The 25545-nt window shown below is 43.5% G+C and overlaps 1 protein-coding gene across 2 annotated transcripts in view; it reads left to right on the forward strand.

Moving 5' to 3' along the window:
- The first annotated feature begins 567 nt into the window (after positions 1–567).
- Positions 568–25545, forward strand: part of LOC126161770 (U7 snRNA-associated Sm-like protein LSm11) — a 110039-nt gene continuing 85061 nt past the window's right edge. For both annotated transcript variants that reach the window (XR_007534953.1, XM_049917838.1), the window contains exon 1: positions 568–1015. Coding sequence is in view for 1 of the 2 variants with exons in the window: in XM_049917838.1 (XP_049773795.1) it covers positions 842–1015 (174 nt within the window). In the remaining variant the exon portion in view is untranslated. The remainder of the gene's footprint in view (positions 1016–25545) is intronic.

Consider the following 25545-nt stretch of genomic DNA (forward strand, 5'->3'; position numbering starts at 1 on the left):
TTGCGACTCTTACTTGCGATTTGTCACAGAAATCGCAGTTTGACTCGGTAGCGAATAGCGTAGTATGAACTTTGCTCAACAGATGGCAGCGCTAACTGCGCTTTTTAGTTGCTACTTGCGACTCTTAGTTGCGACTTGTCACGGAAATCGCAGTTAGACTTGATACCGCATAGCAGAGATGGACGTAGTACGAACTTTGGCCAAAAGATGGCACTGTTAACCGCGCTTTCTAGTTGCTACTTGCGACTCTTAGTTGCGACTTGTCACGGAAATCGCAGTTAGACCCGATACCGTATCGAAGAGATGGACGTAGTACAAACTTTGGCCAACAGATGCCACTGTTAACCGCGCTTTTTAGTTGCTACTTGCGACTTGTTACTGAAATCGCAGAAAGCAGTGCTAAATTCGAGCAATAGATGGCTCACGTCTTTGAATATGAAATACTACTTGCGACTGCTAACTGTGACTGAAATCGCAGTTAGATTCTGTAAAGTTGCTACTGTGATATCTGTGACTTCTCAGTCACTGTGATTTCTAACAGATACGCGATTTCCTGCCCACCACTACACACAAACAAATAATTGGTTGTCCGTTGTAGGCGCCAGGTACGAAAGGTGATATTCGATGATAGTTTTGTAAATGTGGTCGTACGTTTTCTATTTTGGAAAGTGATTTGTTGGTGGTGAATTAAAACAAAATTTTCGGGATATTACTTTTTTGTCAACACTATTGGCATCGTTATAATATTATCTCTTGTTAAAAATACCAACGTGTACATGTGTGATTTCTAAAATTTATGTGACATTTACGAATCGGCGACGTCGTATCTGAGCATTAGACTATGTCGGACACGGATGACGAAAGTTTGGACGTAACATCAAGTAAATTTGATCCTTTAAAAGCCCTGTACGCTCCGAAGTTGCCACTCACTGTGCCAAATGCACCTATATACGACAATGTGTCTAAATTTTATTCGACGAAGCTTGCCCCAAAGAGAGAGCCATCAAGGAAGAAGGTAAGATTAAAACTTTGTAACTGTTTGAGGATTAATAGCAGATCTTATTCAGCACTAGAGCGGAGAAGATTCAGATATTTCTTTAATGGCTGGAAGGGGTAATAATGACTTGTATGTAAAAAAAAATGCGCAAATATCAATAAATTTTACATCACTTGCTGTCATCATCAATATTACACAGTAATGTGATTCTCTTTATTTGTTCATTATTCAGCACTGCCTAAGATGCTTATCATCTTGTTGTATCGGGTATTGAGTGAAATTTGTGACAGTAACTTTTGGACATGCCTCAGGAAATGTGTTGGGACTCTTGTGTTCATGGTGTACATTAATGACCTTGTAGACAATAGTAGCCACAAACTTGTCACAGATGATGCAGTTATCTAACAGCCTTGTCAAATAGGGCTGAGGAGCAGACAGAGGTTTGGGGATCCTTCATGGCCTTGGGATGGGAAAATGACCTTAAAAAGCAAAATAATCAGCAATAATCAATGGCTTGAGGATGCAGGTGGCAATGGAAACCACTGCAATAACGACACACATTGTGTATCCACAGGACATGTGGCCTGTGAATGAAGAATTATCATGATGATCTGCAAAAGATTCCAGATTACTCTCTCTTTCATATCTCTGAGGGGGGACTGTGAAGGGGTAGAAACCATCAGAAAAAGATTGAGTAAACAATGAAAGGGAAACGTTCTACAAGTTAGAGCATGGATGTCAGAAGTTTGGATGTGGAAGGAAGGTATAAAACCTGAAAAGGGAAATGCAAAGACTCAGTCTAGATATAGTGGGGATCAGTGAATTTAAATAGAAAGAAAACAGGGGTTTCTAGTCAGGTGGACATGGGTGATGTCAACAGCAGCAGAAAATGTTATAAGGGGGGTGTAGGTTGAATAAGGAGCCAGGAAAATGAGCTACTGTGAACATTTCGGTGATACCGTTATTCTTATGAGGATTGACAGCAAACGTACACCAATAACAATAGTTTAGGTATACATGCCAATGTCAAAAGCAGAAGATGAAGAGATAGAGAAAGTATATGAGGATATTCAATGGATAAGCCATTATTTAAAGGGAGACTATGATCTAATAAGCATGGTGGATTTGAATGCACCAGTATAATGAGATGTGGGAGAATATGGGCATGGTTGTAAGAATGAGAGGGGAGAAAGAGCGGGTTTTGCAATAAATTTCAGCTAGTAATAGTGAATACACTGTTCAAAAATAAGTAGAGATGGTATTCTAGGAAAAGGCATGGAGGTGTGGGGAGATCCCAGCTAGAGTATAAAGCATACCTGTGAGCAGATGTGGATTTTGATCATAATCTAGTAGTGATGATGGTAGTTTAAGAGAATTGTCCAGAAAAAACAGTGTGGAAAGAATTGGGATACTGAAGTATTAAGGAATGATCAGGTGTATTTGAAGTTTTTCAAGGCTGTAGATGCTGCAGTAGTGGTTCTTAGAATAGAAATTTCAGTTGAAAAAGAATGGACATCTCCTAAAAGGATAGTCACAGAAGTTGGACAGGTAAATATAGGTAAGAGAAAGCTAATAGCAAAGAAACCATGGGCAACAGAAGAAATGCCTCAATTAATCAGTGCTGTACAAGCGTCTTCATCTCCAAATAACTACTACTACCTACATCTCTTGGTCTCCCTCTACAATTCCCTTCAGTACTAAATTGGTGACAGCTTCATGTCACAGAATGTGTCCTATCAATCTCTCTCTTCTTCTAGTCAGTAGTCTGGTTGAACCATAATTTATTTTCTCCCCAGTTACATTAGCTACATGACCTACCCATCTAATCTTTAGCATTCTTCTGAAGCATCACATTTCAAAAGCTCCTATTCTTTTTTTGTCTAAACTATTTATTGTCCATGTTTCCCTTCCATACATTACTACACTCCGTACAAATACATTCAGACAAGACTTCCTACCACTTAAATCTATATTTGATGCTAACAAATTTCTCTTCTTCAGAAATCCTTTTTTTGCCATTGCCAGTCTACTTTTTGTATCCTCTCTACTTCGGCCGTCATCAGTTGTTTTGCTGCGTAAGTAGCAGAATTCATCTGCTACTTCAAGTCTCTCGTTTCCTAATCTAATTCCCTTAGCATCATTGGATTTAATTTGGCGACAGTCAATTATCCTTGTTTTGATTTTGTTGATGTTCATCTTATATCCTCCATTCAATACACTGTCCATTCCATTCAACTGCTCTTCCAAGTCCTTTGCTGTTTCTGATAGATATACAATGTCATTGGCAAACCTCAAAGTTTTTATTTCTTTTTGCTGAACTTTAGTTCCTACTCCAAATTTTTCTGTGGTTTCCTTTGCTGCTTGTTCAGTGTACAGATTGAATAACATTAGGGATAGGCTACTACCCTATCTCATTCCCTTTTCAACCACTGCTTCCCTTTCATGCCACTAGACTCTTACAACTGTTGTTTGCTTTCTGTACAAGTTTTAAACAGCCGTTTGCTCCCTGTTTTTTATCTGTGCTACCTTCAGAATTTCAAAGAGAGTATTTCAGTCAACATTCTCAAAAGCTTTCTTTAAGTCTACAAACACTATAAACATAGGTTTGGCTTTCCTTAACCTGTCATCTAAGAGAAACTGTAGGGTCAGTATTGCCTTGCGGGTTCCTACAGTTCTCCAGACTCCAAACTGATCTTTCCTGAGGTCAGTTTCTACCAATTTTTCCATTCTTCTGTAAATAATTCTTGTTAGTATCAACTAATAGTCCAGTAAAATTCACACCTGTCAGCAACTACTTTCTTTGGAATTGGAACTATTGTATTCTTTTTGGAGTCTGATGGTATTTCACTGTTTCACACATGTTGCACACTGGATGGAAGAGTTTTGTCATGGCTGGGTCTCCCAAGACTGTTAGCAGTTCTGACAGTATGTCATCTGCTCCAGGGGCCTTGTTTTGACTTAAGTCTTTCAGTGCTCTGTCAAATTCTTCTTGCAGCATCATGTCTACCATCTCATCTTCATCTACATCCTCTTCTGTTTTTATTATAGTGTCTGCAAGTTCATCTCTCTTGTATAGATCCTCTATATACTCCTTCCACCTTTCAGCTTTCCCTTCTTTGCTTAGGAATGGTTTTCCATCTGTGCTCTTGATGTTCACACAGCTGCTTCTCTTTTCTCCAAAGCCCTCTTTAATTTTCCTGTAGTTAGTGTCTTTGCCCTAGCGATAAATACTTCTAAATCCTTACATCAGTCCTCCAGCCGTTCCTACTTAGCCATTTTGCACTTCCTGTCAATGAGATTTTTTAGATTTTTGTACTCCCTTTGGCCTGGCTCATGTACTGCATTTTTATATTTTCTCTTTTCATCAGTTGAATTCTGTATATCCTGTGTTATCGTGGGATTTCTGCTTGGCCTTGTCTTTTCACCTATTTGATCCTCTGCTGCCTTCACAATTTCATCTCTTAAAGCTGCTTATTCTTCTTCTACTCTATTCCTTTCCCATGTTCTCATCAAGTGTTGCCTAATATTCACTCTGAAATTCTCAGCATTATCTGGCTCTTTCAACTTATCCCAGTCCCATCTCCTTAATTTCCTAACATTTTTGTACCTAGTTTCTTCAGTATAAACCTACAGTTCATACCCAATAAATTATGGCCACAGTCCACATCTGCCCCTGGAAATGTCTTACAATTTGAAATCTGGTTCCTAAACCTCTGTGTTATCATTATATTCTGTCTGAAACCATCCGGTGTCTCCAGGTCTCTTCCATGTATACAGCCTTCTTCGTGATTTTTAAACCAGGTGTTAGTCATAATTAAACTGTGCTCTGTGCAAAATTCTACCATGCAGCTTCCTCTTTCATTCCTTTCCCCAAGTCCATATTCATCTTATTATTTTTCCTTCTCTTCCTTTTCCTATTATGAATTCCAGTCACCCATCACTGTTAAATTTTCACCCCTACCCCTTGAACTATATGTATGATTTCTTTTATTTCATCATACATTTCTTCAATCTCTTAATCATGAATGGAGCTAGTTTGCATATAAACTAGTACTGTTGTGGTAGGTGTGGGCTTTGTGTCTGTCTTGGCTACAATAATGATGCATTCATTGTAGTTTACCTGCATTCCTATTTCCTTATTCATTATTAAACCTAGCCCTGCATAATCCATATTTGATTGTCTAATTACAACTCTTTACTCACCTGATCAGAAGTCTTGTTCCACCTGCCACTGAACTTCACTAATTCCCACAATATCTAATTGTAACCAATCAATTTCCTTTTTTAAATTTTCTAACTTACCTGCGTGATACAGGGATGTAATATTTCACACTCCAGTCTGTAGCCCCCCCCCCCCCCCCCTCGCGGGCCCAGGGGATAGAATAGGCCCAAGGTATTCCTGCCTGTCGTAAGAGGTGACTAAAAGCAGTCTCACACCTTTCGGCCTTTATCCTTTATGTGATGGTCCGCTGTTGGGTTTGACCTCCATCTTTCTAAATTTTCCCAAAGAGCGAGCCAGTTGGGGAAGGGCGCCTTACATGGTGCATAGTGTCCATCGTGCATTGAGATCTTCAGCCCACTTTCTCGTCGTCACATTGCAGTCCCGCCCATTCTCCATCTCTTGGGTGAGGACAGCTTCCTGGATGTGTTTTCCACCATGCACTATGCAGTGACTTTCTGTGCCGACAATGACCATGTACTTCTTTGCACCTCATATCCAGTATGGTAGCCAGTCCGTTGTGGTGGGGCTACCATGTATGCTATTGGTTGTAGCCCCCTGACAACACAGGGATTGCTCTGCTGATGCCTGCGCTGTTAACTCCACACATATGCCCAGGAATAGATGCCCGTCACCCTGGGGCATCAGAACTCCCAGCAGTGGCTGTCCTGCCATGTGGCCTTTGCTGAGGCTGAGTGGCGCCTGTGGGAAGGGCTCCTGGTTGGAGTGGGTGGCATCAGGGTGGATGACATGCTGTGAAGTGTAGTACGTCATCTCTTGCTGGTGATCCGCCGCCAGCAGTCTCTAAGCGGGCAAAGTCTAACTTCATTGCTGAGAAATATGACCCCAAGTCGTTCCCCTCCCTGGCCACACCATGGGAGGAACACCAGGCTAAGGATGACAGTGAAGCTTATTTGCCCTGGTACCTCATATGTATGAGTGTTGATGGGGAATCTTTCATGTCCATGAAGCCTCAGTTTTTTGTGGAGCATATGGAGGACAAGTTTGGGGAGGTGGAGGGCCTGTCAAAAATGCGTTCTGGGTCTGTTTTGATAAAAATAGCATCCTATGGCCGGGTCGCTTGGCTCACTCCCTTCCCAGGTTTCTGCTAGTGGGAAAGATGACATCCGCCAGTGTCTGAAGAGCCCTAAAGCAGCTGGTCGTAGGGCTTCATGCTCATCCCCAGTACCGGAGACTGATTCAGTAAAGTCCTCCCAGCCAGGGAAACCCAAGGACACAGCATGAGAAATCGAAAAAGAAGACTCCCAAGAACAAGGAACTTGCGGTGGCACCCACACCACCGCTACCTACCAGCTCTGCATCTGGGGATGGGGTGGAGATTCTGGCGTCCACCAGATCCTCAGACACAATGGATATAGACTGCTCAGGCAAAAAGTCATTTGCACCAGGTGACCCTGAGGTGTAAACTGCTTCAATGAATGTTTTATGCCTTCCCAGTCTCACGATGATGTCATCCTCCAGTGGAATTGCGGCAGTTTTTTCCACCGCCTGTCTGCGCTATGGCAACCGTTAAGCTTTACACCTGCTTTGTGCATTGCCCTCCAGGAAAACTGGCCTCTGTGGCTATATAAGGGATTTTACAGGAACCATAGCGACTATAATAGTGTGTCAGGTGGAGTTAGCATTTATGACCTAATCTCAGTATGTAATGAAACTGTACCCCTTCAAACCCCTCTTGAAGCTGTGGTTGTCAGACTATGGATGACACAGGAAATAACTGTCTGCAATGTATATCTTCCTCCAGATGGTGCAGTACCCCTGAATGTATTAGCTGCACTGATTGATCAATTCCCTAACCTTTCCTACTTTTGGGGGATTTTAACCCCCATAGCCCCTTGTGGGGTGGCACCATGCATACTGGCAGAGGCAGAGATGTCGAAACTTGACTATCCCAGTTTGACCTCTGTCTCTTAAATACTGGGGCGCCACACCCGATTGGCTTGGCTACCTCACCTTCGTCAGCTTAAGCGGAAGTGCTGGCAGCACCTCAATGCCCTCCGCTGACTGAGCAACACCAACTGGGGTGCAGATCACTCTACTCTGCTGCATCTCTACAGAGCCCGTGTTCAATCCCGCCTTGACAATGTGAGTCTGGTTTATGGTTTGGTGGCACCCTCAGCGTTGCATGTGCTCGACCCAGTACACCACTGTGGCGTTCGCCTAGCCACGGGAGCTATTAGAATGAGTCGGGTGACCAGTATCCTGGAGGAGGCCAGAGTTCCTCCATTGCAGATCCAACATGCACAACTGCTTGCCAGTTACATTGTACACATTCGTAGTTGTCCTGAGCATCTGAAAAGCCATCTCCTTTTTCCACCTGCGGAAGTTGATCTCCTGCATCGGCAGCCCAGGTCAGAGCTAGCAATTGCGGTTAACATGCGATCCCTTCTGTTTGTACTGGAGTCCTTCCCTTTACCACCTCCCATCCAGGTCCGTCTGCACACACCTCCATGGTGTATACCTGGGCTGCAGATTCGTCTGGAACTTTCACATGACCCTAAGGACTCAGTTACTCATCCCGCTCTCCATTGTCACTTCCTCTCGATTCTTGATGTGTTCTGGGGCTCTGAAGTGGTTTACACTGATGGCTGATGGTCAAGTTGGCTTTGCCTATGTCCACAGAGGCTGTTTTGAACACCATTCCTTGCCCGATGGCTGTAGTGTATTCACTGCAGAGCTGGTGGCCATCACTCATGCACTGCAGTGTATCTGTTCATGCCCCAGGGAACTGTTTCTTCTGTGTACTGACTCCTTGAACAGCCGACAAGCTATCGACCAGTGCTACCCTCGTCATCCTTTGGTAGCGTCCTTCCAGGAGTCCATCTATGCCCTGAACCAGTCCCGTCGTTCAGTGGTGTTTGTGTGGACCCCACAACACGTCTGCATCCCAAGCAATGAACTTGCTGACAGGCTGGCCAAACAGGCTATGCTGAAACTGCTTCTGGAGATGGGCATCTCTGAACCTGACGTGCGTTCTGACTTACACTGTAGGGTTTTTTGGCTTTGGGAGACGGAATGGCATAACAGTACATGCAACAAACAGCGTGTCATTCAGGAGACTACGAATGTGTCGAAGTCTTCCATATGGGCCTCTCGCAGGGAATCAGTTGTCCTTTGCCGGCTCTGCATTGGCCATGCTTGGGTGATCCACGGTTACTTCCTGCACCACGGAGACCTGCCAGAGTGTCGGTGCTGCACCCGGTTGACAGTGCCCCATATTCTGGTACACTTTGACTACTCAGCGACGAAATTTTGGGTTACCGGACTCATTGCTGCTAATTTTATCTGACAACGCGTCATTGGCTGATTTAGTTTTACATTTTATTCATGAGGGTGGGTTTCATCATTTGATCTAAGTTTTAGTGCATGTCCTTTGTCCCTCTGCGTCCTCCACCCTAGTGCTTGTAGGATGGAGGTTTTAATGTGTTGCAGAGTGGCTGTCTTTCCCTTTTTATTCTCAAGGTCAGCTGGCCATGGTAATCTGCTTTGTTCTTTTAATCTCTTCATCCCGTTTCTTGCGTTTCTGTGGTTTTCTTGTCCACTTTTGTCCATTTACTTGTTTATTGCCCTTCATCGTACTTGTGATTTTTCCTTTAATTCTGTTTTGAGTTGTCAGTTTCATTTGTTTTAAAGTCACACTTGTGGCATTGTTTTATTCAGAACAAGGGACTGTTGACCTCATAGTTTGGTCCCTTTCCCCCGCTTTTAATCCAACTGCCTCTCATCTGTGTCGACTGCGGAGAGCACCATTCATCTTGTTCACCACACTGCAGGATTCTTCAGGAAGAAAGAAAAATCATGGAGTAGACCCTGGACCGACTGACCCACGCTGAGGCTAAGAGGAAATTTGAATGCCTACATCCTGTATGCATGACATCATCTTACGCTGCTGCTACAACAGTTGTAGCCCCATCAGCTCTGCCAACCCCAGTCATCTGTCTCCACTTCAAAGCCAGAGAAGTGTACAACTTCTTCAGCTCCTCTCACTAGGAAGGGGTCCCTTGGGTCACTCCCTTCCCGGGTTTCTGCTATTGGGAAAGATGACACCCACCATTGGCTGAAGAGCCCAAAAGAAGCTTAGTGTCCAGAGACTGGATCAGTGAAGTGCTCCCAGGCAGGGAAACCCAAGGAACAATGAGATAAATAAAAAAAGAAGGTCCCCAAGATCAAAGGACTTGCAGTGGCACCCGCAACACCGCTACCTACAAGATGCGCGTCTGTGGATGAGGTGGAGATTCTGGCACTCACTGAGGACCTAGATCTCGCCGAACCAGACACAATGGATATAGACTGCCCAGGTAATAAGTTGGTGGCAGCAGGTGACCCTGAGGTGGAAACTGCCTCATTAATTGCTCCATGCCTTCCCAGTCTCACAATCACGTGATCCTCCAGTGGAATTGCGGTGATTTTTTTTCCACTGCCTGGCTGAGCTATGGCAGCGGGTGACAACAACAATTGTTTCTGCAGCAGAAAAAGCAATCCCTCGCTCTTTAGGGTGCCCCTGGTGAAAGCCAGTCTCTTAGAGGTTGCTGGACGTCGCTGAAACAATTAAGGAGCGTCGACGAGCTCTACAGTGGCATGAGCAGCACCCTTCCCTGGAGCACCTCATAGCCTTTAAACAGCTCTGTGCTCCTGTTCACTGACTTATCAAACGATGGAAGCCTTAGTGTTGGGAGAGATACGTCTTGACTTTTGGGTGCCATACATCACCTTCCCAAGTCTGGGTGAAGATCAGACATGTTTTTGGATACCGGATTCCAACATTTTTACGGCTGTACAGTGCTCTGATCCTCTCTGATCCTGTTGTGTCTTGATTATGGGAGCCCGATATCTGGCCCAGCATAGCCTTCAGGATCATGGATGCAAGACACGGTACACCATTATGAGGTTCAACATGTGGCAGGCACCTTTCAGACCAGCCCTGTGAACAGCTGACTCTCACAGAGGCTGGTGTCCCTCCCCTACAGGTCAGGCACCAACAATTAACGCTTAATATGCAATACATATTAGGTGCTCTCCTGAGCATCTGAACTACCACATCCTTTTTGCTGGTAGGGAGATGCACCTCCCACAGCAGAGGTCAAGGTGTGGAGTCAGTATTGCAGTTCGCATACAGAATCTCTTCTCTGAATTCCAGCTTTCCTGACTGTTGCCTCTTGTTAGGGAGAAATTGTATGCGACCCCGTGGTGTGTACTAAATCCTCGGATCTGCTTCAATGTCTTCTGTGGACCAATAGACCATATAGTTTTCTGCCACCTGTTTCTGGATGTCGACACATTTTGGGGCTCCGTTGTGGTTTATATTGATGTCTGTACGGTCGACGGACAAACCAGTATTGTGTACACACATTCCAGATGTAGTGAACTATACTCCCTGTCAAACTGGTGCAGTGTATTCACTGCGGAATTGGTGGCCATTGCACAAGCCCTCGGCCTGCTTTGTTCTTGCACTGGCAAGTCTTCATGGGCAGTGACTCCTTGAGTAGGCTTAAGGCTGTTGACCATTGCTATCCTTGACACCTGTTGGATGTGACTACCTGGCGTCTACTACATGTTCCCCACTATGCTGGATGGTTGGTCACCTTTGTTTGGACCCCTGGTCACATCGAGATCCTAAGGAACGAAACTGCTGACTGGCTGGCCAAGTTGGCTAACAGGATGCCGACTTAGGAGGTGGGGGGTCCTGGAACCAGACCATCAGTCGACTCTATGCTGACAATTATTGGAAGCTTGGAGTGTGGATTGGTGTGCACTGGTTTCTCTGGATAACCAAATGATTCAAATGTATCTAAGCACTATCGGACTTAACATCTGAGGTCATCAGACCCCTAGTCTTAGAACTACATAAACCTAACTAACCTAAGGACATCCATGCCTGAGGCAGGATTTGAACCTGCGACCCTAGCAGCCGCGTGGTACCGGACTGAAACCTGGATAACCACAAAGGAGACCACAACCATGTGGCAATCTTCCCTTTGTACTTCTTACAGGGAATGTACTGTCGTCTGTTAACTTCGCATTTGCCATACTTGTTTGACCTATGACCACATCCTCCAACATGTCAGTGTGGTGCCTGTCTCATGGCAGTCCCTATCCTGCTGGTCTGCCCTAATTTGGTCACCTTAAGGTGAAACCTTCAACTTGTTGACACTGCCTCTGGTGCTAGTTTATGTCGCCAATGCAGCAGATTTGGTTTTATGTTATACCCGTGAAAGTGGATTTTACATCTCTCTGTGACATAGGGCACATTAGCATTGTTGGCTGCTTGAAGGATTGGAGGGTTACCTGCTCAGACCCAAGGGGCCCATTGTTGCCTTCGTTTGATGGTCTGGCCTGGCTCTGCTCCTGCCCTTCCCACCTTTTAAATCTTCATATTATGTCTGTTGTTGGTTGACAAACTCATTGTTGTTGTTCATTTTTCTAAGATTTCATATCATCCATGTAATTAGTTTTCTTGTGGTAATGGAGGGTGCGGAAACACTGGTCAGGTGCAGAGTGTGCATCTCTGGTCACATATTGTGTCCCAGGGACCTCCAACTGCTTTCTGGACACGGCAAGTCTCCCTCCTTTACCCTTTTACCTCACTCTCGCTTCTACTTGCTTGTGTCTCCTGATTTTCTTGATTCTCAGCCACAATTGTGATTTGCCTTTTGTGTCCTTTCTCTCTGGGGACTATTCCTGGCTTGACACACAGATGATTAAGGGACCAATGACCTTTTAGTTTGGTCCCTTTAACTCCATCAGTCTTTCCCTCCATTGTGTATCCTGGCTCAAAAAGAATTCATCCAATGCTGGCAAAGTTGTATGTCTTGTTAATGTGCCTATCGACAATTCAGTGCCTCTACTATTCAGTGAGTTTTTACCTTTACTTCTAAAGTAGTCATTAAAAGTGCTAATATTTCTGCCTACAATAGTTTCTCTAGTTGAGAGTTAAAATCTTATTTCATCTTGTTAGGACCACCCCTTGTTGATCTTTCTAATCAATTAGCCTATTCTTGACATGTTTCCGTAAAGGTTTACGTAGGCAGTAGTGGCATCTGTCTAAAATAATGTCGGAGTGGAACTCCTTAACTGCCGCTCAGACCTACTTTCTTAAATGATTCTTTACAAAGAAAGGTACCTATGACTAAGCCTTCAAGTGTTACTGAAAAGTTATTCTGTCAGTATAGTCTTTAAATTTGTCAACTTTGGTTATATAGACCAGAAATTGTACTAAAGAAACTACACAGGTCCAGTGTTCATGGGATTCCTCTCTCGTGGATTTTGTAGCAGAAAGCAGAGGATGACTTGAAGTGTCTGGTATTCTGCTGTTTATCAGCATTGTTCTTGCATGATACTTTTACAATGTGACTTATTACCTTCATCAGGTGCTACCTGAAACTGCTCGTTGAGTGGAATGGATCCAGCAGATGACAACACACAAAATGAGTTCAGGGGTGGACTACACAAATCAGGCTGCTGCCCAAGTAGCTGACTGTGTCTTGGGTGCACACTAGAATTCTGTAGTTTAAGTAATTTCGTCTAGTCCTAAAGAAATTGCCTGACATGCGTATGAGTGCACGTTTCCACGCCCACACATGTGCATGCGTGCCCCCCCCTCCCCCCCCCCCCCCCAGTGATCAACTGCTAAAGCAGTTACAACAAATTTCTAAGAGTTTGTGGCACTCCTAAAGAGCTGCATATCTCACATAATACTAGATACAGAAAGCTGGCTAAAACACAACAAACAGACTTGCCCTCAGATGTGACATAAAAGTTTAGAGAAAATTTCAGGTTACTATTACATATGTTCCCTAATCGTTTCTGATGTGTACCTAGTAAAACAGTTCATGAAGGGAGAGACTGCCCACAGTATATGGTCTGTGTAAAGAAACTTCTGCAGAAATGGTAACTACTGCACAATAGGTGTAAAACACTGCGTAAGATCATAGGTAGGTAGATGATAGATAAATAAATGTGTTTTTCACCATCCAAATAGAATAACTACCTTAGCAGAATCATATTGAGAGAGGCCTCTCACAAAACTCATAGAAATTCTACTCTTTGTAATGACTGTCAGTGGGGCAAAAACAGAATGCCCAGACACTCATGTGACAGAGGAGCTGAAACTGTGGGTAGCAAAGCAAAAGCAGAAAAACTGAATTCGGTTTATTGATGTTTCTTTGCAGTCCAGGAGCATAGTTCCTGGTTAATTCTCACACTTCTGTAAATGTGAGTGATATATGTACAAGGACACATCAAAAAGTTTCCGTTTGAGGATGTTGCTGCAGCGTATATACAACATAGCACGACTCTGATGCCGATCTGTAAGCACTGACATGTAGGCAAGGGATTAGTGTGGCATTCATGTCTTTCCAATGTGCTTGCAGTAAATGCAGAAACATGAACCATGGTGGTGATGTTACCAAATGTATCCAAGCGGGATCACCATGCTGTTATTCTCTTTTTGGCTTCTGAAGGGCAAGTACCAGTAGATATCCATCAGAGAATGAAGACTGTGAATGGGGCAGCATGTCTACCGAAAACCACCATTGTGGAATGGTGCACCAAGTTCTGTGCTGGCCGTGATTCGACACAAGATGCTGGTGGATTGATTTCCAGGGCCCATTTCATATTGATTTCAAGGAACATGGTGTCTGCATCATTAGGGAACAGTATTGTGCAACACGGAGAAATTACAGCATGCAGGTGAAAAGTCTGGGAAAACTGTGACAGGGGGAGCTGCTGCTTCAATGATAATGCATGCCCCATGTCGCAAATCTCATAATCCACAAGTTATGCCAATTCAAGTGGGAGACATTTGAGCACCTACCCTATGGTCATGATCTCTCTCCATGCAATTATCATGCCTTTGGTACCTTAAAAAAAGCCTTGAAGGATTGAAGGTTCCTATTGGACAAGGAAGTGCAACAGGCAGTTAGAGACTAATTCATGCAGCAGGAAAGGCTGTTTTATGAAATGAGTTTCTTCAATTTGGTGTATCAGTGGGCTAATTGCCTTAATGCCCATAATGATTTTGACTGATTGGCATACCAATTCTGCACCATATGTGCTTCAAAGATAAACTTTTTGTTTGCCCTTATATTGGTGTCAGCAGCATTGACTCCGCAGCTCGTGGTCTCGCGGTCACGTTCTCACTTCCCGAGCACAGGGTCCCAAGTTCGATTACCGGCGGGGTCAGAGATTTTCACCTGCCCCGAGATGACTGGGTGTTTGTGTTGTCCTCATCATTTCATCATCATTCCTGAAAGCGGCGAGTTTGGACTGAGCAAAGGTTGGGAATTTGTACGGGCGCTGATAACCGCGCAGTTGAGTGCCCCACAAACCAAACATCATCAGCAGCAGCATTGAGGATCAGCTGAACTGGTTAGAATGATCAAGGTCCCTGGGCCCTATGGAATCTATGAGATTCTGTATATAATTTCCTGCAGCGTTAGCCCCTCTTTTAACTATAATATATAGCATACCCCTCAAACGAAAAACCGTGTCAGTAGTTGGAATAAAGTGCAGGCATACTTGTTTACAAGAAATTTAGCAGAAATGATCTACAAAACTGTCAAATATTTTTGACATACATCTGTTATAGTATATTAGAGCACATTCTGAGCTCAAAAATAGTAAGATATTTTGAACAAAATTACCTCCTCCACACTAACCAGCAAGGACTTGGAAAATATCTGTCTTGCAAAACCCAACTCGCTCTTTTCTCATCACATTCTGAAAGACATGGATCAAGGCAATCAGAATTTTGAAGTATTTTGTAATTTCAGAAAAGAAGTTGACCCAGTACCACTCCAGTACTTATTAATGAAAGTGTAGTCATATGGGGTATGAAACAAAGTTTTTTGACTGGATGGGAGATTTCTTGGTTGGCAGGACACAGTAACTAACAGAGGTAGTATAATATGTGAAATGTAGGCTTACTGGCATGCACTGTTGATGAAATCTTCTTGGGCTTCTATCTGGGTGTTGACAACTAATATCTTGTAATCATTCCTTGAAAAGATGTTGCAAATAAGCCTCAGAAAGGTCTCTTTCTGAAAAATGCTACGCACCAGGTAGCATGATGAAGAGTTATTTGGCTTTTAAATTGGATAAGTGTCGATTTCAGACTAAGTTTACTATGGCCTTAAAACCTCCATGTAATTGAAGATGTCACCAGGGTATTTTCAGAGTAGTCCACAATAACAGTGTGAGCAATTTCATATGCAGAGACAGTAGCTTGAGCAGCTCGCGACACCAGCGGCTCCTCAAAAAATTAAAGGTATTCCTGGATGCATCAGTTATTTAGGTGATACTGTTGACACTGGGACCACAACAAAGGGACATCTACAGAACCTGTGGCAACTATTTCACATTCTACAGGCCACCAGCCTAAAATGTAATCCTAACAAATCCAAATTATTTGAGCCATCAGTGGAATACCCACATAATCTCCCAAAACAGAATTTAGCCTGTGAAGAAGCCAGTGGAAGCAATCACAGCTCTCCCACTTGAAGGAACTGTAACTTGAAGGAACTACAATCTTCACTCAGTAAAAACACTTAGGTACCAAATTCATTCCCGAAGCTGCAGAGACTAGCATACCCACTGAACATTTATTTGTAATAAATAAATAACAACCTGCTGAATAATCTTGGGAGAAAGAGGTCTCATTTAACGTGCTGACAGATCATGAACTGGGAAACTCTGAACGACTGAGTCAAGTTCAATACCTCCTCCAAGATGGAGATGTTGAATTGTGAGGCCTTTTGATGCACTTTTATATTGGGGGCTGTGGGAATAGTAGCATCTCACATCATACACTCCTGGAAATGGAAAAAAGAACACATTGACACCGGTGTGTCAGACCCACCATACTTGCTCCGGACACTGCGAGAGGGCTGTACAAGCAATGATCACACGCACGGCACAGCGGACACACCAGGAACCGCGGTGTTGGCCGTCGAATGGCGCTAGCTGCGCAGCATTTGTGCACCGCCGCCGTCAGTGTCAGCCAATTTGCCGTGGCATACGGAGCTCCATCGCAGTCTTTAACACCGGTAGCATGCCGCGACAGCGTGGACGTGAACCGTATGTGCAGTTGACGGACTTTGAGGGAGGGCGTATAGTGGGCATGCGGGAGGCCGGGTGGACGTACCGCCGAATTGCTCAACACGTGGGGCGTGAGGTCTCCACAGTACATCGATGTTGTCGCCAGTGGTCGGCGGAAGGTGCACGTGCCCGTCGACCTGGGACCGGACCGCAGCGACGCACGGATGCACGCCAAGACCGTAGGATCCTACGCAGTGCCTTAGGGGACTGCACCGCCACTTCCCAGCAAATTAGGGACACTGTTGCTCCTGGGGTATCGGCGAGGACCATTCGCAACCGTCTCCATGAAGCTGGGCTACGGTCCTGCACACCGTTAGGCCGTCTTCCGCTCACGTCCCAACATCGTGCAGCCCGCCTCCAGTGGTGTCGCGACAGGCGTGAATGGAGGGACGAATGGAGACGTGTCGTCCTCAGCGATGAGAGTCGCCTCTGTCTTGGTGCCAATGATGGTCGTATGCGTATTTGGCGCCATACAGGTGAGCGCCACAATCAGGACTGCATACGACCGAGGCACACAGGGCCAACACCCGGCATCATGGTGTGGGGAGCGATCTCCTACACTGGCCGTACACCACTGGTGATCGTCGAGGGGACACTGAATAGTGCATGGTACATCCAAACCGTCATCGAACCCATCGTTCTACCATTCCTAGACCGGCAAGGGAACTTGCTGTTCCAACAGGACAATGCACGTCCGCATGTATCCCGTGCCACCCAACGTGCTCTAGAAGGTGTAAGTCAACTACCCTGGCCAGCAAGATCTCCGGATCTGTCCCCCATTGAGCATGTTTGGGACTGGATGAAGCGTCGTCTCACGCGGTCTGCACGTCCAGCACGAATGCTGGTCCAACTGAGGCGCCAGGTGGAAATGGCATGGCAAGCCGTTCCACAGGACTACATCCAGCATCTCTACGATCGTCTCCATGGGAGAATAGCAGCCTGCATTGCTGCGAAAGGTGGATATACACTGTACTAGTGCCGACATTGTGCATGCTCTGTTGCCTGTGTCTATGTGCCTGTGGTTCTGTCAGTGTGATCATGTGATGTATCTGACCCCAGGAATGTGTCAATAAAGTTTCCCCTTCCTGGGACAATGAATTCACGGTGTTCTTATTTCAATTTCCAGGAGTGTATAATGAAATGGCACTGTAGTTCAGTTGTCCAGGCACGGTATGGGTAGTCAGGCTGTTTCTGACATTGATAGAATTCCACTCGAGACAATATAAGATGACAACGACTATGGAAGTAAGTTTTTAATAAGCACACATTTCATCAAATTCAACTTACACCATTTCAGTTTGAGTGACAATCTTGCAAAATGATTTGTACATTTGGGGCTCAATCCAAGACAAAAAGAGATCTAACAACTTCGGTGTCTCTTAACTTGGACATGGTGAACTGCTGTTGGAGTTGCTTCTCATGCGCAGTCCAGTATTGATCCGTTTCATCATATTTTTGGAACGGCATTATATGTGTTGCCATCTCATTTGATAGCAATTTTGCCAAGAGGACCTCCTGGCACTTCTGTCCTAGCAACTGCTATGCAAGAATTGTTGAAAAATAACCTCCATGGGCAAGAATGGCAGTGGATGTAGCTACATTGGGTCCATGTTTATGCAACATAACAGTAAGTTCGATCACTATTGTTGCCACTTTCGATGTGACACACAACATAAATAAAAGTATGGGATGAGAGTCAACAGTTATATTTAAAAGCACAAGTATGGCACAAACTTTCACAGGGGTAATGAAGAGTTTCAAAGAGCAAAACTGACACAGTAGTCCAGAATAACAGCCTGAGTAATTTCATATGGAGAGACAGTAGGTAGACTGGGAGAGAAGAAGTGGTTGAGCAGCTTGCAACATGGTCTTAGATCGGCCTGGCAACAGGTGTCAGCCCAGATATCATGCTCGGCAGATTTGTGGTGCCACTCTCTGGCAGATGGGCCCCAGGATGAGCATCCCAAATGGATCGGCGAGCCTCCATGGTACACTGCGCTCACTCCCATGGTTGCAGCCACAGAGGCAAAGGGCACTTGATGGCCTTTAGGTGCGAGGCTGAGAACAGACTGGTTGAAACTGCGGCTGGCAGAGGAGGCGGTTGCATCGATGGTTTGCGACATTCGTCAAAAGGTGTAGGAGCCCTGTGAGTTACCACACTTTGTACACTTAATTCTTGGTTGTGGGATTCTTTTCTGGGAATCAGATCACAAAAAATGGACACAGTTTTCTAACAGCAGAAAAGGGCTATAAGAATAGTAAGTAAAAGCAATAGTTAGGCTCATTGTAAGGCAATATACTGTGTATCATTACAACGCCCAGTAAATGTGAGTGTCTTGTGACTAGGGCCTCCCGTCGGGTAGACCGTTCGCAGGGTGCAAATCTTTCGATTTGATGCCACTTCGGTGACTTGCGCATTGATGGGGATGAACTGATGATGTTTAGGACAACACAACACCCAGTCCTTGAGCAGAAAAAATCTCAGACCCAGCTGGGAATCGAACCCAGGCCCGTAGGATTGACATTCCATTGCGCTGACCAATCAGCTACCGGGGGCGGACACAGTGCCCAGTGAGTTCATCTATCAACCTGTTGTGCACATCTGGAGAAACATCAGTAAGTATGTAGCAAATACTTGTACACACAATCATGGAACAAGAGCCAGTTTGGGCTTACATTTGCTGAGGAAAAATGAATGAATAAACTTAAAACACATTTCTTATAAGGGATTAAAACTCTATTATAATTTACCCAAGGCGATGAAAGGAATAACTAAAACACATTTATTTAAAAAAGGCACTTGTGATGTGACTTACTGTAGGGGGAACGGAGGTGATTGATTTTGGTTGTACAAGTCATTCGGTTTATGTGGGCAGTAGCACAGAGACCAGCAGACACTGCATCGATGGTGCACTGGAGGAGCATGGAGGACCTGCACAGTGAAGCTGGGAGCATATGCAACTGTGAGACTCTGCATGCTATCCGGACATGTCACACTTGCCTGACAGAACTGTTTAGCATTGGACATGTTAGTGTATGTGTAGCACAAACCATAGTATTTACAGTAAATCTTGATGCACCATCTTAAAGAGGAGACAGAAATGATTTAGTGGATATATACACTGAAGTTCCAAAGAAACTGGTATAGGCGTGTGTATTCAAGTACAGAGATATGTAAACAGGCAGAATACGGTGCTGCGGTCGGCAAAGCCTATATAAGATAACAAGTGTCTGGCACAGTTGTTAGATTGGCTATTGCTGCTACAATTGCAGGTTATCAAGATTTAAGTGAGTTTGAACGTGGTGTTATAGTTGGCACATGAGCAATGGGACACAACATCTCCAAGGTAGCGATGAAGAGGGGATTTTCCCACACGACTATCTCACGAGTGTACCGTGAATATCAGGAATCCGGTAAAACATCAAATCTCTGACATCACTGTGGCCATAAAAAATCCTGCAAGAATGGGACCAACAGTGACTGAAGAGAATCATTCAGTGTGAGAGAAGTGCGACCCTTCCGCATATTGCTGCAGATTTCAATGCTGGGCTATCAACAAGTGTCAGCGTGCAAACCATTCAATGAAACATCATCGATAAGGACTTTTGGAGCCCAAGGCCCATTTGTGTACCCTTGATGACTGCACAACACAAAGCTTTACGCCTCGTCTGGGCCCATCAACACTGATATTGGACTGTTGACAACTAGAAACATGTTACCTGGTTGGACAAGTCTTGTTTCATATTGTTTGGGGCAGACTGATGTGTATAGATATGGAGAAAACCTCATGAAGCCATGGACCTTGTATGTCAGCAGGGTACTGTTCAAGAGCTGGTGGAAGCTCTGTAATGATTTGGGGCATGTGCAGTTGGAGTGATATGGGACCCTGATATGTCTAGATATGACTCTGACTGGTGACATGTATGTGAGCATCCTGTCTGATCACCTGCATCCATTCATGCCCATTGTGCATTCCGACGGAATTGGGCAATTCCATCAGGACAGTGCGACACCCCACACATCCAGAATTGCTACAGAGTGGCTCTAGGAACACTCTTCTGAGTTTAAACACTTCCGCTGGCCACCAAACTCCGCAGACATGGACAGTATTGAGTGTATCTGGGATGCCTTGCAATGTGCTATTCAGAAGATTACAGATTTATGGACAGTCCTACAGGATTCATGGTGTCAGTTCCCTCCAGCACTACTTCAGACTTTAGTTGAGTCCATGCCAAGTCACACTGTGGCACTTCAGTGTGTTTGCGGGGTCCCTATACAATATTAGGCAGTTGTACCATTTTCTTTGGCTCTTCAGTGCATATACTCAATGAAAATGAAGTGTGTGATTAGATACAGAATGAAATAAGTTTCTATAATGAGTTTTCAGTAAATAATTAATAATAATTGTAATTTATATCCACAAAAGAGATAAGCCATCACTTTGTATGTTATATCCACAAAAGAGATAACCCATCACTTTGTAGCACTCGTCGATTGATCTATATCATTGTTTAATTGCATACGTAATTAACCAGGGTTAGGCAATCTAATTGAACACTTGGTCAGCTTAATTAATAAATCAAATCAGTATAGCAGTGTGTGTTGGCAAATATAACCACACACATACAACATTTAGATTATAAGAATTGTATGTTTAATTGTCAATTTTAATTAATTATTCAACATTTCATTCAGTTTTGCCCATATATTGGGGGGGGAGGGGAGCAATAATTGACTGGAATTTTTGTTATTTTGTTTTTTTATTGAACTCTACATTCACAGTACTTTAGTCCCCTTTTAAGTATTGCCTGTGTTCATTAATGCACTTGTCCCAGTGCTTTTGCTACTGCTGAAAATAGTTCTAGAACTCGTGTGGCAGAATACTGTTCAAAGCTGTTAACGTGTTTTCTTTTATGCCATCTACAACACTGAATTACTTCTCATTTCAAAGTTTGCTTCGGCCATGGAAACAAAAAAAGGCAGATGGAGCCAGATCGGGCAAGTAGGATGGATAAGGCACAAGTAAGATGTTGTTTTTTTCCCATGAACTGTCGGACCATCAGAGCTGTGTGGGGTGGAGCATTGTTATGCTGGTGCAACCAGTTCCAATTTCTCCACTGTTCTGGCCATTTTCATTACACACTCTTTTGTAATCTCTGTAACACATCCAGATAAAGATGTTGGTACTCTGTCCTGGAGGAGCAGACTCCTTGAGGATAATGTCATTGACTTAAAAAGCAGATCAACATTTTTTTCAGATTGGATTGTACTTTTCGTGTTTTCTTGTGTTGTGGTGACGTTTGAGTTTTTGTCTGGCTTAACACTTACTGTGACTCTAGATTGTACCTGTAACACCAACTCTACACCCAGCAACAATTCTTTTAAGAAAATTTGGATTGTTCTGACTTCACCCTGCAAGTTGCAGCAAACATTGACATGGTGTTCTCTTTGGTCATCTGTGAGCAAGCGAGGAACGAATTTGCAGACACTTGTCTAATGTGCAGATATTCAGTTAAAATTTGCTGGACCATCCTCCCTGCCACTTTTGTTTCCTCGGAATCTTGGTCAATGGTCCTTCAATGATCTTCATCAGTTGCACATTTGATTGTGGCAATGCTTTCATCATTTCTTCCTGTTGAAGGATGACCGGAGCATGGCATGTCTTCAATTGACATGTTGCCAGATTTGAAACAAGAAAATGATTCCTAGAACTTGTGATTCCCCCAAAGCATCCCAATAGTCTCGGCTGCAGTTTCCCAAACAGAAAACAAAATGTCACACAGACTCTGTGCTCTGTCTTGCTGGACATGCTATTAATTGCTGAGGGGTTGAAATGGGAATGTGAACAACAGAGCACCACAAACAAACCACTTAACTCCAGCTGATGCCAGCATACTGAGTGACATGGGAGACTCCAAACTAACACTATCTAGTGGCACAATGTGTAACTACAAAGTGTGCATGTATGACAGTTAGATTCAAGTTATTTTTGGGTCCCCCCTCCTATCGTTTTATTCAGATTCTTGGTGCACTTCTGATGATGCATATAGGTTTAAGATTGAATTGTAAAAAAGATTTGTAAATGGGATTGGTAATGCGATGGTAGATGCTTGGATTTTCTACTGTAGTTTAGTCTAAACGTATAAGAAGGAGGAGGCCTTCTTGCTTGTTTGCTCTTGCTTGCACAGAGTTGAAGAGAAAGGGCCTATGCTGGTCTGGGCAGTGATCGAGCTGCATGCTTTTTTCGTGATGATGGTTGTGACATTTGGATATATTCTGCATGTTAGCTTGGTGGGGAGTTGGAAAAATCTGTAGTGATTAGCATTCTGATTTATACTCCAGTAGTTCAATATAACTGCAATTTTTACTTGTTAAGCTGGTTCAGAGTTAATGATCTCACACTGAGTCGCATGCTGACTCAGGCTCTTTAGTGGGGTCTCTGTTTATTTCAGCACTGATCAACATTAAGAATCACTTCATTGTGTGACAGTCAGACTTGTATTTGTTGTATATAGTGCCAGTCCAAACTTTGAACAATTTTGAGCCGTGAACATGTGCTGCATTTCTGCTTATTTTAGTAATGGTATGTAGTGAGTTTATTACTCACCATATTGGGGAATTGAGCTATTGAATTCTGCTTAACTTTACTGATGAAACTAATCACCAGTCTGCATTAACTGTGTGGCAAAGCAGAATAGACTGTTATTGTTGAACTGTAAAAATTATAGTTGTGGAATAATATTTAGATTACTGCTTCTATATTCAATCTAACACTGTTTAATCTGATTCATGCATCAGGAACAATTTATTATCTTATTTAAGAAAAGTGCACTGGTACAGTTGACAGCATTGTCTAAGACAATGAACAGACACAGCTAAACAACTTTTATTTCAAAGTATTTAACTGTAGAAGACACAATTGGGGGCTCATCCAAGATTTTGTTTGCTAGGCAGCTAGACCCAAGTGTTAGATTGAGTAGATGCAGAAAGCCAGTTATTTGAGAAGGAGCCAAAAGTTCAATCCTTTTGCTGTGGATATATGAATGTCATCGCCCGTATCTCGTGGTCGTGCGGTAGCGTTCTCGCTTCCCACGCCCGGGTTCGATTCCCGGCGGGGTCAGGGATTTTCTCTGCCTCGTGATGGCTGGGTGTTGTGTGCTGTCCTTAGGTTAGTTAGGTTTAAGTAGTTCTAAGTTCTAGGGGACTTATGACCAAAGCAGTTGAGTCCCATAGTGCTCAGAGCCATTTGAACCATGAATGTCATCAGCACAGCAGTAGTGAGGCAGTTTCCATTGCAGTGCAGTGCAGTCCATGCACAAGCTGCAACCTGGGCACATCGCATAGCAGCATTGGCCACGCAACACACAAGGACACTATAAGACTCACTTTTTTCTTTGAAAAATTGCCTCAAAAATTCAGGTGTGTCTTATACTCGAAATTAATATAAAAATGTCCAGTATTTGATTTAGAATTCCTGCCAGTCTTAAAAATAACCATAATGTTCGATGCTGCTGGAAACCTATCCCTATCTGGCAAGATTAGATTCAGCTGGCAGCAGAAGTGCACTGAAGCAACGAACATGAGTTTTGTGGATTCTCAAGCTTGCTAACACTGTCTCCCTCCCTAACCTGATATCACAAACTCAGAACACTAACCTGTGATGTGCCATTTCAGTCTATAGTGCCAGTGAACTTGAATTGAAAGCGATTTGTGTTATCGGTAACAGTGCAGTATTTTTGTTACCAGTGGTAGCTGGTTTTGTAATGGAAAAAATAAAAGTTAATTTATATTATGCAGGCTATGAATTGCAAGTAATAGCATATGCAGAAAAACATGGAAACAGAGCAGCAGAGGGGCATTTTCGCCCTCCACCAACAGAAAAAACCATTCCCAGTTGGTGGGCTGGTAAAGAAGAACTGAAAAAAAATGAGGAGTATATGCAGATATAGGACTGAATGCAAAATGGTCAAAACTAGAAGATGACATACTGAAATGGACTCGAGGACACCGTCAAACTGGCGTCAGAATTAATACAAAAATGATCAAGTACACACTCGTAAGCTAGCTCTACAGTGGAACTTAACCAGACTTTAAGGATGGAGTTGGTTGGTGCTACAGGTTTATGGATTTATCATGCAAACCAAAGCCAACATATCTCTGAAAATGCCACAAGAGTAGCCTGTGAAGAGAGAATATCTTTCCATTACTTTGTTATTCAACATCGAAAGAAAACCAATATGAAACTAAGCCAAATAGTGAATATGGATGAAATTCCTCTAACATTCGATGTGCCAAGTAACACAACCGTTGCCATGAAAGATGCTAAAACTGTACCTATAAAGACAAGTGGATATGGAAAAATCCACTACACTGTTGTCCTTTAATGTTGTGCTGATGGTAATCAACTTAATTCAATGATAATTTTCAAGTGCAAAACAATGCTAAAACCTTCTGAAATACCACCAAGTGTTATTGTTCACATGCGTGACAAGGGATGGATGGACAAGGCTAGTATGAAATTATGGATTAACAGAGTGTAGGAGAGAAGGAAAGGAGCTTAATTGAAGAAGAGTTCTCATCTTGCACTAGATCAGCTTAGTAGTCATTTGAAAAATTCTGTGAAAGAGAAATTGAGACAGGCAAATATAGAGCTTGCTGGTATTTCAGGAGGACTTATTTCACACTTGCAGCCTCTTGATGTCTCAATAAATAAATCTTTTAAAGTGTATATGAAAGAGGAATGGAAAAAAAATGGATTATGGATGAAACCCAACATGAATTCACGCTGAAGGGAGCTTTAAAATGCCCTATAATTAAACAAGTGTGTCAATGATGAAGCAGTCATGGTCTAGGGTGAGAGAATACATTGTTGTTAGATAGTTCAAGAAGTGCGACATAAGTAACGCTCTCGGTGGCACTGAAGACCATCTTATATATGAAGAGGACAACACTGATGAGCAAGAAGAAGAAGAAGAAGAAGAAGAAGAAAGTTCAGATGGCAATTTTCAGGGATTTTAAATATCGGTTCAGTTCTATAAGCTGAGACAAGCTTTGGAGTCTAATAATAAAAATGATAAAAATGTTATATTGCAAAGAAATTATTTAAAAGTTAAGGAGTGTCTTAACAGTCCATAAAATATGGTATCTAGTGAGTGTGGGTCCGATCAAATAGGAGGTGATATGGGAAGTCCAAATAAATCTTTGAGGGAAGAA

The sequence above is a fragment of the Schistocerca cancellata genome, chromosome 2 (genome assembly GCF_023864275.1).
Source record: "Schistocerca cancellata isolate TAMUIC-IGC-003103 chromosome 2, iqSchCanc2.1, whole genome shotgun sequence".
Lineage (NCBI taxonomy): Eukaryota > Metazoa > Arthropoda > Insecta > Orthoptera > Acrididae > Schistocerca > Schistocerca cancellata.